Source organism: Halichoerus grypus, chromosome 7, assembly GCF_964656455.1.
Source record: "Halichoerus grypus chromosome 7, mHalGry1.hap1.1, whole genome shotgun sequence".
Classification (NCBI taxonomy): Eukaryota; Metazoa; Chordata; class Mammalia; order Carnivora; family Phocidae; genus Halichoerus; species Halichoerus grypus.
In genome coordinates this window covers 149,428,217-149,446,794 of record NC_135718.1, presented here as the reverse complement: position 1 = coordinate 149,446,794, position 18,578 = coordinate 149,428,217, and the positions used below count along the sequence as shown (strand labels likewise).

Genomic DNA, 18,578 nt, shown 5'->3' with positions numbered 1-18,578 from the left:
GCCGAAGGCAGATGCTTAACCGACTGAGCCAACCAGGCACCTGAAACACCATTTTCAAATGAAATAATGATTTGGACAGTACCAAATGAGAGGCAGAATGCCTTACCTTTGTCTTGTGAATCCCAGAGAAATTTCATTTCATTTATTCTCAAAGCAGTTGAGTGTAGTTAAGGATAAATTTTTTTTTTTAATTTTTTTATTGTTATGTTAATCCCCATACATTACATCATTAGTTTTAGATATAGTGTTCCATGATTCATTGTTTGTGCATAACACCCAGTGCTCCATGCAGAACGTGCCCTCCTCAATACCCATCACCAGGCTAACCCATCCTCCCAACCCCCTCCCCTCTAGAACCCTCAGTTTGTTTTTCAGAGTCCATTGTCTCTCATGGTTCTTCTAGGATAAATTAATTAAAATAAAACATATTTGGGGGGGAGGTAGACTCCTCATTTAATTATTCCCGGTCCAGTGTGATTTCCTCTGGGCTCTGTGTGTATGATGAAATTTCTATTCCATAGTTTCATTAGGTGATAAATAGGAAGGAGGTAATTTACTTCATTTCCAGTTGGACAGTAGTCTGTCAAAAGAATAGAAAGATGGACAGGTGGTTGTCCACAGTTAAAGGTTCCTTTGCCTTAAAGACAATATAAGCAAAACTGCAGATGTGGCCTTTGGAAATGGCCAGTGTAGCATTTGATTATATTTCTTCTCCTGCTGTCTTTCTTTGGGCAGGTGGTAGAGAAAACGAACCCTACGGAGCCAGTGGGAGTGGTTTGCCGCGTGGATGGAGTCTACCAGGTGGTGGAATACAGTGAGATTTCCCTGGCGACGGCTCAGAAACGAAGCTCGGATGGACGCCTGCTATTCAATGCAGGGAACATTGCCAACCATTTCTTCACTGTACCGTTTCTGAGAGATGTTGTCAAGTATGAGCAAGATGGGGGCTTTTAAAATTTTTCTTTTATCGTTAATCAGGAACTGAGTCACTAGAGAAGTAGAAAGACACCCCAGGCCAAATTCTACAGAATTCATCTTCTCCCTTGAGGATCGCCTTTATCCAATGGAAATTTATCTCACATTTTAGTTGTTTTTAGGAAGATGCATTATAGGGTGCAGATTTGTAGAAGTCCGTTCTTCACTGCATTGCCTGCAGTCTAAAGCGCTTCTTCTTTTTCTTTTCTTCCTCTTTTCCCTCCAACTATGTTAGGTTCTGGTGAAGCAAAGAGTAAGAAATGAAACACGGTCTCTCTACCGCAGTGGGAAACTTTAAAAAATGTAGATATCTGCTCTGCATCTACTGAATCAGAATTTCTGGTGGTAGATGCAGGTCATCTGTATTTTTGAAAAGGTGCCCACACAATTTTAATCAGTTCCCAAACTAGCATTTAGGAACTAGTGCATTAGAGGGTCAAGAAAACAACTTGAGCCCTGGATAGAAATTAGCATGGTAGGATAAAAGAATAGAATAAGAGCTACTTTATTCTATCGGTTTGTTAAATGAAGGACATTCTCACTATCTGCTTCTTCATTTGATAGCTTTTAGATATTCACGATGACAATCTATTTTTTAAAAAGTTACTTAGCTTTGCTTTAGAATATTGACTCCAGTTGCAGAATATTTCCCATTCTACTCTGCGGTCTGTAACTGTGCTTTTAATTCATCCATAGTAACTTATTAATCCTCATCTTTCCATTCTACACTTCAAGGGCTCTCAGTTGGGAAAGTTGGGGCAAAGAGCAGAACATTTTATGGAAGACAGGAAAATTATGGGAGAGACATTGGTGTGAGCTGTGTGGTGTATATTCTTTAATGTGGAGATCATTATTGGATTTTTTAAAAATTTAAGGAGGTGAATAGGGAAATCTCTTCGTCTAATATTTAAATATGAACTGAAACTTAGCAGATGTGCTTCACTTTGAAAATCTTAGTACTGGTGTCGATGCATTTGTTCTTGGGTGTGATTATCAGATTTTCTGGCATTTTAATTTTGGAAAGTGATTATGTCTTTTTTTTCCTACTTAGTATTTATGAACCTCAGTTGCAGCACCATGTGGCTCAAAAGAAGATTCCATATGTGGATTCCCAGGGGCAATTAATTAAGCCAGACAAACCAAATGGAATAAAGATGGAAAAATTTGTCTTTGACATCTTCCAGTTTGCAAAGTATGTTTTGAGTAGCAAGAGTAAGATTAGATACGGGTCTTGAAATGTTGCTTTTTACTCTGTTAGGCAGGACACTGTTTTTAGGAGACACTGGGTAGCATGTAGTCAGGTATGGTGTTCTGATTGTGAGTGTACTGTCTAGACTCTTTATCATTCTCTAGTATGCGACCACCAACCTGGGAGTATGGTGTGAGTTGCCTGTGAGTATGTTTCCTTTATGTTGGTTAGTCCGTTATCTGACTGACTGTCCTGCAAAACTGTGAAATTTTGTTAAAATTGTCACTTCTTTTGGCTAAGAGACTAAAAAGGTTGAGATAGAGAATTGGCCCACTTTGTGTGTAGGATGCCTTCCGGACCTGTGAGTAAATGTTTCAGGGAACATGGTTTTAAATTACAGAGTTCTCCATCAAAGATCACATTTGGTGTTGAGGTATGTGTTTCAGTATGAAAATGCAGAAGACAAATTAGCTGTAAGATTAATCTTCCCATATGCATTTCTAAATCATCCTTTTTTGCCTTTTTTTTTCCCCCCAGAACAGATTCTAATGTAATTTGCATTAAGATTTCTGACCTTTCTGACTTGAGATGAAGTGTTTTATAGTTTGGGATGAAAATAATTTGTTATTTTGCACTGGAGAAGGGAATTCCAACTTCCTTTAGTCCAGGGACGAGCTTTATTTCTTTTGGCACTCAGCTGAGAGAGAGCCTGTGGGATTGGGGATCAGAGGCTTAGCCCTGTAGAGAGGGTTGGAGTCGTGTTTGCAGTTTTACTTCATACTAGAGTGGTCTCTGTGTGGTTCTACTCTAGGAAGTTTGTGGTGTATGAAGTGCTGCGAGAAGATGAGTTTTCCCCACTAAAGAATGCGGACAGTCAGAACGGGAAGGACAATCCTACTACTGCGAGGCATGCTTTGCTGTCCCTTCATCACTGCTGGGTCCTCAACGCAGGGGGCCACTTCATCGACGAAAATGGCTCTCGCCTCCCAGCCATTCCCCGGTAAGTCAGTGTCTCTTCTCCAGTGGGACAACGCTTCCTGGCCTTTTCTTCTTGGACCTGTCTCCCCTCTCTCTGATATATTCCCACATCTTTTTAAAAAAAGCAGAAGACTGATGTGGGCAGTTCCTGCTGTGAAATAATCTGGCCATCTGGCCCATTACAGAGAGAATGATCGCTTTACTTCCCCGTAGAGAGGAATCCTCTGTTTTGGACACACGTCCACCTGAGCAGCGTATGAGTCCCGCTGAGGGGTGCTCAGGAGGCCGTCCCGTTGGTGCGTCGTGGGTAAAGGCTGTCAGGTGCGCAGGCCCCGAGAGGGAGAGGACTGGGCGCGGTCGCTCGGCCCTGCGTGCGTGGCCCCCCGCGCCCCACCCCGCAGCCGCACACGTGCTGCCGCAGGCCGCCTGGGGACGGGAGACAGGCCCTCGCTCTTCTTTCTGTGACGCTTTCACCGTCGCAGAGGGGAGATGCCGGCAAGGGAAGGGGATGGCACTTACATTCCCAGGTACTCAGACTTCACACGTTTTGGCATTTTTAAAACTTAAAAAAAGAAGGTCCTTCTAGCTCTTTAAATCTGAGATAAAGCACTTTTAAGCTCAGGCTTCTGTTTTGTGAGCACCAAGAATTACCCCCTTGTAAATCCTGTGGTATTTATGTACTTAGGTCAGAAACGTTCTGCCAGTCATTTCTGTGTTGAGGACGAAACGGCTGGCTGCATGCCCAGGGGCGCTTGCATGCCTCGGTGCACATTAGGGCCCTGGGCCTTGGAGCTCCCTGGCCGTGCCTGTGTTTTCCCGGGAAGGAGCTGCGGTAAGCGGCCTCCGTCCAGAGCCACTCTCAGGCTCTGACTCGCCTGCAAGCCTGCTCCTTTGCACGTCACGTTGTCCTCACGCTTCATCGTTGGCCATTGAGTTCGTTTTGGCCCCTTCAGATTTCCTTTGCCAAGTTTATAATTTACCATAAATACATGCCTTTCGGTCAAGTATATTTTGCAATTCCACTTCATTGTTATTGTTTGATTTGTTTTCCATTCCCATTAATGCTTATTTATTCCTACATAGCAGTGCTACAAATGGAAAGTCAGAGACCATCACAGCTGATGTCAATCTCAAGTAAATATCCCAGCCTGCCTGCAGTGCATGGTGTCGGGGCTGTGCTTCCCTCGGTACTAACTGGCATCGTAGTTTAGCGCTCGCCTCTTGGTGGTCTGCGGGGGCGGGGTGGATGGCCGCAGCCTTGGTGGGGGCGACTGTGCTTTCTTGGTGGCAGGTATCGCTCTGGATGCCACTAACTCAGAGTTTCGGTGCATGCTGGAAACGGGGAACATGCTTTACTAAAGAACCTGACTGTGGATGTTTGAGCCTGTAGGGACAACTTGACGAGCGATAGATAGGGTGTCGGGCAGGCTCCAGGCCAGGGAGAACAAACTCAGATTGCAGCAGAAGCTAGAGGAACCTCACCTTTGGAAGCTGTGTCTTACTGGATTGGATATATGTTCTCAGTAGGAAGGCTGACTGCCTCTAACATACCTGATGGCTCCTCATGTGGAGAAAATGATGCTCTTAATGTTTTCTCATCCTGACAGCTCCCTTCTCGGTGTTAATTTTAGTCTGTTACTATCTTGCTCCCAAGGAAGGAAGCTTTTTGTCTGAAAGGCAGATAATTTTTAGCTGGAAGTAGCACATATCCTGTCTCACCTGGATACTGACAGAGTTTGAGAAAGCCATTATCCTTACAGCTAAAGAGACAGCTTGAGGTTCTTGCTACATTTGAGAAGTTACTAGTTTAGATGGAATTTTAAGTTTTGAAGATAATTTGGGAAATGTGTACAAGGCAAAGGATCTGGAGATATCTCAGAAGTAGAGTAGCAGGGATGTCATTTTCGTCCCTCTAATCTGCCCCCCCCACCTATGCCACTCACTTTTGCCCCATGGAGACAAGTGCCTGTGGGTGGCAGTGTTTCCTGTGTGTGGCCCTGTCTTGTAGACAAGGAAGTGGACTCACAGATCCGGTAGTTTCTTAGAGGAGCCCTGGGTGACTGTGGGCCCTCGTGCCGTGAGAACCTGGACACAGACCACTTTGTTATTTTCTGTCCCATCCATCATTTTTAATACATGGAGGCAAGTTGCTTTTAGAATTTGAGAAATGGATTTTTGACCCCAAATTTCCTTCTCACTGAACCATGCTTTTAACCTCAAAAGTGAAATAGTTTCTTAATTATACAAGTGAAATCAACAGCCAGCTGTCTCAGCAAAGATACAGAATGTTTTAAATGTTAGTTCTTGTTTGCATTCTCTTATTTAGTACTTTCCCCCCCATTTACTTCGTTTTAGCCATTTGCAGAATAATTAAACTGAAATCAAAATTTGGCCCCAAATGAGATCGCGGACTTAAGAATTTAAGCAGGGACTATTTCTATCTCTAAAGGATGCCCACGAGAGTAGAAAAAGATTACTTAAAAGTGAGAGATGACAAGAAAGTACTTTGTATAAAAAGGGGGAGGAAACAGCTGGGAGATAATTCTCAAAGAATGGAAGCAAGCTTGCTGAGTTTTGACCAAGTGACATTATTTTTATTTTTTATCTTAGCATTTATGGAACAGTTAGTTACTGAAAGTATGCTTGGCTAAAGAATTGAGGGATAATATGTTATTGGTTTAAGTTGCCTGTCTCCTGAGATTTTGCATTTGGTGATGATAACGTCTGTCTTTCCTCCTCCTGGGCATCCAACCTTGTTTATTAAGAGTGACTTTCTTAGTTTCTTGCAGTATCTTTTTGGAGAAGTTATATTTTGGTCAGCCATGTGTTCCTTGGGTTCAAAACCACCTTCTGATCCTGGGCACACCAAATCCCTCAGGGCTTCTGGTGGGACTGGGCTGTCTAGATCTTATCAGTGGAATGGGTCCTTGTTTTTCCCATTTGGTTTAATATGAGTCCAAGCTGCCCCAAAGGGTCTGGGCCAGATTTCTTGAGCTCTGTTGATAGAATCTGACACATACCTGGACAGAAGTGTGCCCCATCTTTAATTCGTCTTTTCTCCAAATTAGTCTGTCATCCGTCTACCCCCCATAGTTCATTTATTTATTCAGCCAACAAACATTTGTAGGCCTGCTCACAGACCTACAGTACTGCTAGTGTCTGGGTGCTGGAGTAGCTTACACAAGAGAAAGGAGTCATTTCTTACAGCCTACTGGGAGGTCAGGATGCATAAAAGTAACATCATCAGGCAGTATGTGTTTATGTGTTAAATATATGATACAAGTAATAATTTACTATGATTTAGGAGGCAGTGACTTAGCAGATGTCTATTAAATTTTTTTTATAGAAGTAAATGAGAGTTATCACTATGAAATACAATGGTCAAAGAAAGGGGGGGCTGGCTAAATCTTGGAGGATGGCTATAATTTGGATAGTCCAGATTTTTATTTGACCATAGTTGAGAATGACTTGGAATAATCCAAAGTGTGGGCAGCTGGCCTGGTTTGAGTGGAAAGTAGTGGGACAAGTAAGTGGGAGTAGGATGTAGAGCACCCTGAATTCAAACTACATGGTTCTGTTCAGAGGAAGTTTGGGCATCACTAAACTCAGAAGTCCTGTGATTTTGTTGGTTTCACCAAAGCTTCAGATACATATTTGGTAAAACAAAGGACAGCTACAAGTTGAGGCTATAAGAGACTAGTTTTTTGTTTGTTTTAAGAGAGAGGGCATGAGCAGGAGGAGAGGGGCAGAGGGAGAGGGAGAATCTTAAGCGGGACTCAAGCCCAGCCAGCATGGAGCCCAGTTCAGGGCTCGATCCCATGACCCCGAGATCATGACCTGAGCTGAAATCAAGAGTTGAATGCTCAACTGACTAAGCCACCCAGGCGCCCCGAGACTAGTTTTTGTGTGCTCTGTATCCTACTGGTGGAAAAACCTACAGATCTAATGCCTTTAAGTGTATTAAAAACACTATTTATTGGCTTTTATATTAAAAACTTAGAAACTTTTAGAAACTCAGGATTGAGTGGCTATATGTGTTAGAATGTGACCTGGAGGAAGGGCCCTGGGATCGAGCCCCACATCGGGCTCCCTGCTCAGCGGGAAGCCTGCTTCTCCCTCTCCCACTCCCCCTGCTTGTGTTCCCTCTCTCCCTGTGTCTCTGTCAAATAAATGAATAACATCTTAAAAAAAAAAAAAAAAAAGAATAGTACTGTCCAGTAGAACTTCCTGTAGGGAAGGAAATCCTCTATAGCTCTGCTGTCCGAGTCGGCAGCTACTGAGCACTTGAAATGTGGTTTTTATGACTGAGGAACTGAATTTTAAAATTTTAGTTCATTTAAAAAATTTTAATTAATTTAAGTTTAGGTAACCACATGTGGCTAGTGGCCAGTGTATTTTGGATAGTGCAGCTTTAGAACGTTTGTCCATAGTAGTATTTAAACTCTCAAGGTTGTGGCAAGGATTGAAAGGAAATAGGAAGGATTCAAAGTAGCTAACAGTGGGCCTGAACCATAGTTTATATTCCATAAATAGTCCCTTCCTTATCACATTAAAAGTTGGAAATGATAAGAAATGAGATGTACATTAGCAGATAAGTATATCAGTATAGGTGGAGTGCTTTGAAAACCTACTGGTAATTACTGGCACTTGTCCCAGATAGTGTCTTCTGCACTTGATCTTAGCCAAAGGCCGAGAAGTGATCCAAATAGTGTCTTCTGGACCATGACAAATTCGTGTCTACTTGATGCTCAGGGAATTTGGTGACCATCAGGATAGAGTCTATTCTGTTTGTCTAACTGGGAGAATTTGATTATCTGCAAGCTTCTCAGAGGAAAGTGATGGTCTGTACTTTCACTCTGGCAATAATGTGAGAAGCAAAACCTTTAACATGTTTGCTTTTTTTCCTTAGCTTGAAGGACGCCAATGATGTACCAATTCAGTGTGAAATCTCTCCTCTTATCTCCTATGCTGGAGAAGTAAGTTCAATTTGTTTTTTCCCTATTCTTTTGAAAGTAGAATCCAGAGACTGTTTCATATTTAAGTAGAATTGCCCATTTCCCAGTGCCCTGCCCTGCTGATCCTGGGAATGAACAAAGAAGTTGCATTTGTTCTGAAATTTTTCTTTTTTTTTTTGAGAATTCCTGTTACAACTTTGCATCTGTCCCACAAGTGGGTTAGTTGCCATGAACAGAATGTTTAATATTTTATCCATTTCATTGACATATTGAAATGCAGTGGTCTTTCAAAAAAAATCAGCCTTGTGTTTTAGATAAATCATCTAGTTCTTTTTTTTTTTTTGGTTGAAATATAGTTGACCCACAGTGTTAATTTCAGGTGTGCAACATAGTGATTCCCGAAGTCTACACATTCTGTGCTCACAAGTGTAGCTACCATCTGTCACCACACAACGTGATTACGGGATCACTGACTGTATATATTCTCTAGGCTGTGCCTTTTATCCCCATGACTTATTCATCCCGGAACCAGAAGTCTCTGCCTACCACTTTCCTTCATCCATTTTGCCCATCCCCTTATCCCGTCCCCTCTGGCCACCATCAGATTGTTCTCTTTATTTATGGGTTGTCTGGCTTTTTAAAACGTAGTGTAATTTTTCCTCTCAAAGGGTTATTTTGTTCATACACTTAGGACTGGGAGATTTAGGCATTCCTACTCTTCTAATAATGTAATATTTTTTCTGGAGATTCTTGTCAGATTGCTTAATTTCCGCATCAGAGACAGCCACACTGCTTAGAAAGTTAACTCTATTGGGTAATGGTGATAGGGAGAATGACTAACATCTTATGAACTTTAGAAATTATAATCAGAGTAATTTTCCTTTCTTTGTTGTTTGTTTTATGCTTCTATAAATTGGTCATTAAGCTCAGTTTAAAAAGTATACGAAATAGGTTTTAAATTCTACATCTCATCCAACTTTTTGGCATCTATGCTTTAAATCTTTGTTATAGTCACTAAGTCCAGTCTTGTATGACTAGTGCCCACTAATTTTCTAACTATGTTTCATTTTAACCCTTTTTTCAGGGAATAGAAAGTTATGTGGCAGATAAAGAATTCCATGCACCTTTAATCATTGATGAGAATGGAGTTCACGAGCTGGTGAAGAATGGTATATGAACCAGAAACCAAGTTCACCACAGTAAGAATAGCTTTTATTTTTGATAGACCAACTGTGAACCTCAGGACCTCTCCTGGAATACTCACGTTTGAATATCCACAGGGTTTCACCTTGCTTGTTGAACTCTTACAACTACTCCATATTCCCCAAGATCCAGATGACCGAGCTTCAGAAAGCATTTTTATGATTTTCAACTCATTGAAGGTCTTATTTATATTTTTTAACTGTGTGATTTTTTTCCAAGCCAAGGAAAACATTGGCCATCCAGGAAATTTCCTACAACTTGGGTATAGTCAGGGTGTTCAACATCACTGTACTTGGAGCTGGAAACATTTGTTTTTGAAGTTGTACATAGTAATAATATGTCCTTGTATGTGTTGAAAGGTTTCTATGGTACTAAAAGTTTGTTTTATTTTATCAAAAATTAAATTTTTTTAAGAAAATAATTGGACAGTAAAATAAACATTTCTTCTTGTCTCTGGAGTGTCATTTGTACCTTGAGGAAGTTATTCCACTAGGAAATATGAAACTTGGGAGAAACTTTGAGATAGTACAAGAAACCAAATTGGCACTCCAGGGAGATGGTGGCCCCACAGGTTTTGAAGGAATCCCTATCTTTGGATTGTATCCTCCTATCACTTTATAACAGTGGCTCTGAACCAGAGATGACATGCCCCCTGCAAGAGGCATTTGGCAATGTCGCAACCGAGATGGTGGGATGGTGGTTCTGACGTGTAACGAGAGAGGCCAGGGATGATCCTAGACGTCCTGCGGTGCAGAGGGCAGACTCCCGCAGCAAAGAATTATCTGGCTCACACTGTCAGTACTGTTGAGGTTGAGAAACCTTGTTTCATATCATTGGTTTATTCTCTTACCCAAATATTTGGTGGCACTTAGGAATTCAGAAGAACACAGTTCTGGCCTTTCCCCCGGGGAGTTAATCACTCCCACTTCAGGTTTTCTTTGTTCATCTAGAGGATGAAAAAACGGCGAGGTGGGCGGGGGGGGGGGGGGGGGGGGCGGGGAGGGTTCCTTAAAATATGTGCCATAGATCATTGGTCATTCGTAAGGGTTAAAAATGTAGTTTGCATGAAAATATTGAGCTTTATAAGTGCATTTTGTATAGCATTTAAGTATTGACCAAAGCATAAAATTTAACTTCTGAATAAATGAAAAATTCTAAAAATTATGTCTAGAGAAGAAATTAGTCAATTTTGTCTTTCACTGACCAGTTGTCACTAGATGGAATGTTATAGGTGGGTCTTTTCTCTCTGAAAGTATAGATTTTAAGGATCACTTTTTAGAAAGTATATGATATTTGTATCTAAATTTATTTTTTGTCCTAAGGTGTAGGTAGTGTGTCTAGCATATTTTCTCTTTTTATTTCAATAACAGCCCAGTTTTGCTGTTGTTGTCCATTCCATTTCTCAAAAAGACTTGTGAGGTTTGGGTTCTCCATCAGAACAAGCTCCACATGGATTGTGAGGACACAACCACAGGGTGGTAGCACCTGAACGGTACGCTTCATTTCATTTTTTCTGGACCTTCATCTGCGGTTTCCCCTCTCCCCATCTTTAAGCTTGCACCAAACCAGGAAGGGATGGCGGGCGGCATGGGATGGGGGTCGTGGCTTTGCTGGAGAAGAGTGGCGGCCCAGGGACACTGGGTCCAGTGAGGGTGGAGAGTCTGGTAGCCTCGGGGCTGTGAAATTACCAGGTGGCAGCATGATGCAACTTCAGGAGTCCTTGTTGAATAATTGTTCTAATTCGGAAAATACAGAATTGGGTAAAATGGTTATAAAAATATGAATTAGAATCATTTGGCAGCAGTGTGGTAGAATTTACATGAGAGTTAATCTCCTTGAGTCTGGTTGAAATCACCCTTGCAAATGTGTCAGGAACTTTACTGATAGTCACAAATGAACATATATTTGATTTTTGTTCCTCAGTTTCCCTCTTGCTTCTTGAAATTGATCCAGTTTTGACATCTATAAAGGAATTACTAGGGACATTTACAGGAAGATGAACAAAAAGAATTTTATTTTCCAATTTCTAGCCCTTCTCTCCCACAAAATTTGGGCTGTTATTGGCAACAGTGTGGGCTCATTGCTAACCCCAGCTTACTATCTGCAGTGTTTCCTCTTGATAATTCGTCATGGTACGGTCAGATCTCAGTTATCCAGGTAAAATGAGGCAAGGAAAAAGGCATAATCCAAGAGAGTGACTAAAACACAAGTCATTCTGTTGGCTTGGAAGTCTGTTTTCCTACTGGCCGAGACTGATGCTTTTGCACTTCGTGGCCCTCTTGAGAGCCCCAGTTTAGGAAAGGCATGTTGGGAAGTGATGGGGTGAGTCAGCCAATGAGGGCCGAGTGCAGATCACATGCCCAGCACTCTGGGCACACAGAGCCCTCTCCTTCCACAGCCTGCATTCTGGTTCAGGGGATAAAACGAACCCACTTAAACAAGGCAAAGATAATTTAGTACTAAAATGTAAGGAATCAACTTCAGTGGAAGTTAAACAAAGGTCATCATTATGAACTGGAGTTTGGTAAAGCAGAACTTCTCAACAAAGAACCCTGTCATTTTGCGAGTAGAGCTACTATGCCTTTCTCAAATTAGGGTCAGAGGTTTATGTTCTAACAGAAAAAGGTACCTTAATAATTCTAACATGTATTATGAAAAACCAGTGAGGTTTTTACTAATCAGAACCATGTTTTGCTCATAGTAAGCTCTCAAATAATTTAACTCTGATCTATTGGATTTAGTTGCCTTAAAATCAAATGCATATTGTGATTCAGATACGGATTATTAAAGGGAGTTTGGTTATTGTGGGGAGAAGGGTTACTTAGCTGCATCAGAGTTGCCAGGTGATGCCCAAGTTGTAGGGTTAGTGAACAGACCTGTAACAGTGATTTTCTGAGTGTGTTCCCCTGACTGGGTACATCAGTGTCACCTGGAAACTTGTTAAAAACGCACATTTGCAGAATCCCTGCATCACACATTTGTAGGTGAGGCCTAGAAACTTGTGTTCACATGAACCCTCCAGGTGATTCTGATGTACACCAAAGTTTGGGAACCACTGCTCTAAGTAGGCCAACCAAAAGATCAGGAATGTTACAAAAAAGAGAACACACACTAGGGGAAAACAGAGAGGCCAGTGTTCGTGAGGCCAGGAGTAGGGTAAGCTGGAAACCAAATAGGTATGTCTTATGTGAGCTTTACTCTGAAATACCGAGGGAATGGTACTGATGGTAGTAAGAGTGAAGATGGCGCTAGCAAGACCTGACCAGGACTGTTGGAATTGCTAGGACAATGGTTTCTAAACACTTCGGATTCTCTGAATCACTTGGAGAGATTAAAACAAACAAACACTCTAGTTGTAGAGGTGGTGATTCTCAGTCTGGTGAGAGCCTGAGTAGCTAATTTTATAAAAAGCACTAGATGATTCCAGAGTGCAGCTAGGAGTGAGAATCACGACTTGATTTAGAAATCAGCAGTCAAGGACGAGGGGAAAAGGAGTTTGGATGTGTTCTGGCTTTGAAAAATCAGACAAGGGAGGCGAAGAGTGAAGAACATTTCACTTGAGAAGAATAGCACAAACAGGAAAGGAAGCTGGGGCCCAGGAACACGTATTCTGGGGATGATTCCATTTTGCAAAGACCTCGGACTGCGGAAAGAACCACCCTAATTGGGCTCTTTCTAAATTGTATCCCTTCCGATTCATAGCATTTCCTAAAGCTAGAGTGAGGGTGGTGTAGGGGAAAAGAGAAAGTGACTGAATAATTTGGTTTAAAAATAGGAGTTTCAGGCTGAATGAGAAATAAAAAGGAAAATATTGTGGTAAGGTGATGGCATGACGGGTGGGTTTTTCCTCTGAATTTCATAAATCTTTGGATGATGCATTCTTTGGAATTTTATGATAAAAAGTTTTATCTTTTGTAAAGGCTCAAAGTATAAATAAACCAAGGGTAGTCACATTAACCAGTTAGGTGCAGCTGCAAGAGAACTTGGGGGTAAAATTGGCTGTGGTGAGGTGGGGGGGAGGGGAATACAGGTGTACCTTCAGATAACGGAATGTGGACAGGGCACCATTGGAGTGGGAGGCAACTCGGTCTTATATGCTGTTATCTCTGACCTTGGCTCTTACTTGGAGTGTCCTCAGTTGTGACTTATGATAATGTCTTAATTTGGAGGGACGTACAAAGCAAATATACTGTGTGAATTCAAGGTAATGCGCTTTGAGAGAAAGCCTTTCTGCAGGAGGCTTAACAGGAGTTCTCTGGCGGAATATATGAATTCAGGATTACGTTACACGCTCTTAAAGATGAGAGGCCTAAGAGGCTTGCCAGAAGCTCAGTGAGTCAGTGGTGACACCAAATATGTTCACATAGACAGTGTTTTAAAAGTTCTGAACCAAGTTAGCAGGACAACGTAAGAACAGAAAGTCTATTATTACAGTCTCATGACTCACTGTTTCCACATGCGCTGTCATTTCTATCTCAGTGATTCTACTTCTCAGGAAGTGTTCTTTCTCACATTTTCTTCTAGTGGGCAAAGTTTTGTTTTGTTTTACACAGTGATGTGTAGAACTCACAATGTGCATATTTTACACAGCAAAATCTAGAGTAACATAGGTGATGTGTAGGAGATTGAACTGAGACTTGATAGATTTCCTTTTAAAGTTTAAAATTTCTCCTAATTTATATACTTCTAAAAGGATTGAAATTTGACAGAGATTAAATCCCATGAACATAACATAGTGAGTATCCAGTAGAGGTGACTGTGGCCCATACCTGAGGGCCCTAACCAAGTGCCAGGCCCTGCTCGAAGCGGTTTATCTGTATCATCTCATTTAATCCTTATTACTTTCCTATGAGGTGTGAACTTTTATTGTCTAGTCCATAAACTAGTAAGAAGCCGAGCTGGAAATTGAACCCAAAGTCTGAATCCAGAGACCTATTCTTTTTCACTTTGTTACTTAAAAATTTAAAATATACACAGTAGTAGAGAATAGAATAATGACCTGTTAGTTCTAACAATTGACATTGGCCAATCCTGTTTCATTTAATTCTCACCTTCAGTGCCCCCATGGAATTATTTTATAATCAATTCTGTGTGTTGGATGTAATACTGCAGTATACATCTAAGATAGAACCTTGTTTGTGCATATATATACACACAACTTAAAAACCTTAATAATTAATGCTTAACATCATCTGCCACGCACTGAATGTTTGTATCCCCCCCACCCTCCACCGCATTCATATGTTGAACACTAACCCTTAATGGGATATTAGGAGGTGGGGTATTTGGGAGGTCATGGAGGTGGAGTCCTCATAAATGGAATCAGTGTCCTTATAAAAGAGACCCCAGGGAGCTCCCTTATTGCTTCCACCGTTTGAGGACACAACGAGATGATGACCATCCATCTGTGAACCAGGAAGTGGACACTCACCAGACACCAAATCTGCCAGTGCCGTGATCTTGGACTTCCCAGCCTCCAGGACCGGGAGAAATAAAGTTCTGTTTAGAAGTCACTCAGTCTGTGGTGTTTTTGTTACAGCAGCCTGAATGGACTAAGACGTCATCAAATAAGATCCAGCAAGTGTTCAAATGTCCCTGAGTTGACATAAATTTCTTTTTAATATTGGTTCATTTGAATCAGGTTTTAAAGTCCACTTACTGTCTTGACTGTTATATCTCTTAAATGTTTCTTAACTTGTGCAGGTCCTCCCTTTTTTTTTTAATATATGTATTTATTTCTTTGGCAAAAACTGGTAATTCTTCCAGTGTTGTTTTGTAGATTTTGGATTTCATTTCCATGTTAACAGCTTCCTCTATCTTCCATATTTCATGAAAACTAGTTGTATCTGAGGATCAGTTTCAGGTTCATTTTTTTTCCCCCCATAAAAACACTTTATAGATGGTTCTGTGTATTTTCTATTGAATCTGACTGGAAGGCACGTAAGTGTCTTTGTGACATGAAGATTGGTTGGTGTTTTGTTTTTTAAGTTTTTATTTATCTGAAAGAGAGCACGAGCAGGGGGAGCCTCGAGGGAGAAGCAGGCTCCCTGCTCAGTGGGGAGCCCTACAGGGGGCTCGAACCCAGGACCCTGAGATCATGACCCGAGCCGAAGGCAGATGCTTAACTGACTGAGCCACCCAGGCACTCTGATTGGCGTTCTTAACGTAGGCCTGATCCAGCCATCATAAAGTCCCCACCTACCTTTCATCTAATGTCTTAGCAACTACTGAGCCTGGTTCCAAGATCCATTATTTCATTAGGGGCTGAAGAATGAGATTTTCCTATCACTTCTTTTGTATTTATTAGCAAGAATTATTTATAAAGAAACACTTCCATCAATTGTTTGATTACCTAATATGGCAGAAGCAGGATAAATGCTTGAATGTTTCCTTTTACCAGTTTCCAGAATAAAGCGCTCTGCCCCAGCACTCTTCAAAGGTGGCCAGTGAAGTCCTGCCTAATCCTGAATATTATTATGAACTCAGTGATTTTTAAAAATATGTTTGATGTGTTTCCATCCATTACAGACATTATTAGTTTTGGCCAGTGAACCCCTCCGATTTGGCTCCTGTGTCCTGACATAACTCTAGTATTCCTTGTAGCTTCTTTGCCTTCTGGTGTGGTGAGATGTCTCAGGATCAACTTGAACATTTCCAGACCTACCTTAGACAGATTTTTTTTTTTTGAATACCAGTTTAGATACTTTATAAAATATATTAACTCATTTATTGTGACACATTTACTTTTTTGACTTTAGGGGAAATCCTTGCAATGAAAATTTAGATTTATAAATCCAAATTTGTGTAATTAAGTCTGCACTCTTGGACCACAGGGCTGAGACCACATTCTAGAAAGATCCAGTCCTCTTTGAGATGAGAGTATAAATAATGACTGTAGTCAGGGGATGTGCCAGGAGTCAGTTTCTAGGAACCATGGTACCCACACTCTTCTCTCCATGTTCCCAGAGTCTGTGACTCAACCTAGTGCAAGTTGAATGTGGATAATTCCTACAAACTTCAAATGAGACTGTAAGCCCTTTCCAGAGAGAGGTACTCAGTGGTGCCCAGCACTGGAAAGGAGTCCAACTTGACAAAGGAAGCCATTTCTCCAAAAAACTTTGGTTCCTTATAATAGGGTATGGTATTTAGATGCTATAATCTGGGCACTAGGAATATTGCTAGAGGTTTTAGGCCTTTTTAGAGGACTGAGCTAGAAAATACATCTTGTTTGTTTTGAAAAAGAAAAATATATGAGTTTATACTGATTAATTCCAATTTTTAAAAATAACATACTTCTCTGATTTTATGTTTATATCTCTTTTTAAGATGAAAATCTTGGTTCCTAGCAAAGTATTTGTTTTTTAAGATTTTATGGGGGGGGGAGGGACAGAGGGAGAAGCAGACTCCCCGCTGAGCAGGGAGCCTGATGTGGGGCTCAATCCCAAGACCCTGAGATCATGACCTGAACCAAAGGCAGATGCTTAACCAACTGAGTCACCCATGAACCCCTGTAATTATTTATTTTCAAAATATTACTGTGATGGTTAATTTTGTGTGTCAACTTGGTTGGACCATGGTGCCCAGATAGTTGGCCAAACATTCTGGATGTTTCTGTGGGGGTCTTTTGGGTAAGTTTAACATTTAAATTGTTGGGTTTTGAGTAAAGCAGATTGGCCTTCACTATGGAGGTGGGCCTTGTTTAATCAGTTGAAGACCTTAGTAAAACAAAGACTGACTTCTGGACAAGAAGGATTTCTGTTAGCAGATGGCCTTTGAACTTGAATTGCAACATTGGCTCTTCCCTGGGTCTCCAGCCTGCTGGACTAACCTGCAGATTTTGGACTTAACCAGTCTTCACAATTACAGGAGTTGATTCCTTAAAATAAATTTCTATATACCCACATCCTTTTGGTTCTTTTTCTCTGGAGCTTAAGGGAAACTTATTGGAACTTCCATTTCTAATGAAGACAGAATAAACAGAGACTAGATTTGCCCCTCCCATCTGAAACAACTGATAAACCAGATAAAATAAATGAAACAATGGTACTGAAGACATTGGACATCAGGCAATGAAGGTCTGTGATTCCTGGAAGATGGCACAAGTGAAGTAAGCTCTATGGTTGTCCCAAGTTGCTGCCTGTAGAGAATTTTCAGGCCATACCACAGCATGGAGGAAAGGAAATACCTGGCCATCTCCCTGAGTTGAGAGGATGGAGCTCGGGGAAGCCAAGGTGGCTAGAGTTCATAGGGTAGCATACTAGAGAAGAGAGAGGTGTGTGAAGAAAAGGCTAGAGATCTGCAAAAGCACCCCTTTGAATATTCAGTTGAGTATGATCTGCATACACGTGTGTAAAGAAGCTATTTGTTTCCACATATAAGTGAAATCATGTAACATTTGTCTTTTTCTGTCTGAATTGTTGAATCACTAAATTGTGCACCTAAAAATGGGATATTGTATGTCAACTGTACTTCAATATAAAAATAAATGGTGAAGAACAAAACACTTGAGGCTGAGGAAAGAACTGTCTGAAAAGATTGAACAGTGTCTGGAGTGGAAAACCTTGTAATTCACAGGGTGTTGGGTAGAGTACAAAGAAGGGACCTGCCTAGACTAAATGCAGTTCCTGTCCAACCTAACAAAGCTTAAAAGCAAGGCCTGAAAGGATTAAACTGTTTCTGTGTAATTTAATGGTGCCTGTATTATTATTTTTTTATTGCTGCATACTACACATTTATTTTCTTACAGTTTCTAGGGATTAGTAATCCATGGAATGGCTTAGCTGGATGGTTCTGGCTCAGGTTCTCCCGAGGTTGCAATCAGATAGCCAAGATGGCAATCATCTGTAGGTTTGACTAGGGCTAGAGAATCTGATGCTAATCTCACTCATATGGCTATTGGCAAAGGCCTTAGTGTATTCACCATGTAGGCCTCTGCATAGGGCAGCTCATGACATGGAAGCTGGCTTTTCTCAACATGAGTGATCCAAGCAAGAGAGAGAGCAAGCAAGGTGGAAGCCATGGTGTTTTTTATAAGCTAATTTGTCAGAAGTGACATAGCAACTCTTCTACAATATTGTATTGGTTAACTCAAGGGAGGCAGAGATCATTAGGCTGATCATCATAGAGGCTGTCTACCACAAAGAGATGTGAAATTCTTTAAAAAGTTTTAGTAAATCAAATCTAGTGATCTATAAAATGAATGATGTTTTATAATAAAGTGGAGTTTATCCTAGAAATGCATGGTTGGCTTAACATTTGAAAATCAGTTAACGTAATTC

General features: G+C 41.1%; 1 protein-coding gene across 9 annotated transcripts in view; it reads left to right on the top strand.

The window, feature by feature from the left end:
- Positions 1–17,989, top strand: part of UAP1 (UDP-N-acetylglucosamine pyrophosphorylase 1) — a 42,973-nt gene extending 24,984 nt beyond the window's left edge. For 2 of the 9 annotated variants that reach the window (XM_078078425.1, XM_078078423.1), the window contains 5 exons: positions 736–929; positions 2,027–2,167; positions 2,976–3,164; positions 8,052–8,118; positions 9,182–9,752. In XM_078078425.1, the coding sequence (XP_077934551.1) occupies positions 736–929; positions 2,027–2,167; positions 2,976–3,164; positions 8,052–8,118; positions 9,182–9,274 (684 nt within the window). In that variant the 3' untranslated portion in view covers positions 9,275–9,752. Of the gene's footprint in view, positions 1–735; positions 930–2,026; positions 2,168–2,975; positions 3,165–4,225; positions 4,277–8,051; positions 8,119–9,181; positions 9,753–10,670; positions 14,814–16,988 lie in introns of those variants that run through there. The other 7 variants (XR_013449983.1, XR_013449982.1, XR_013449981.1 and 4 more) reach the window with 7 other exon arrangements.
- The last annotated feature ends 589 nt before the right edge of the window (positions 17,990–18,578 follow it).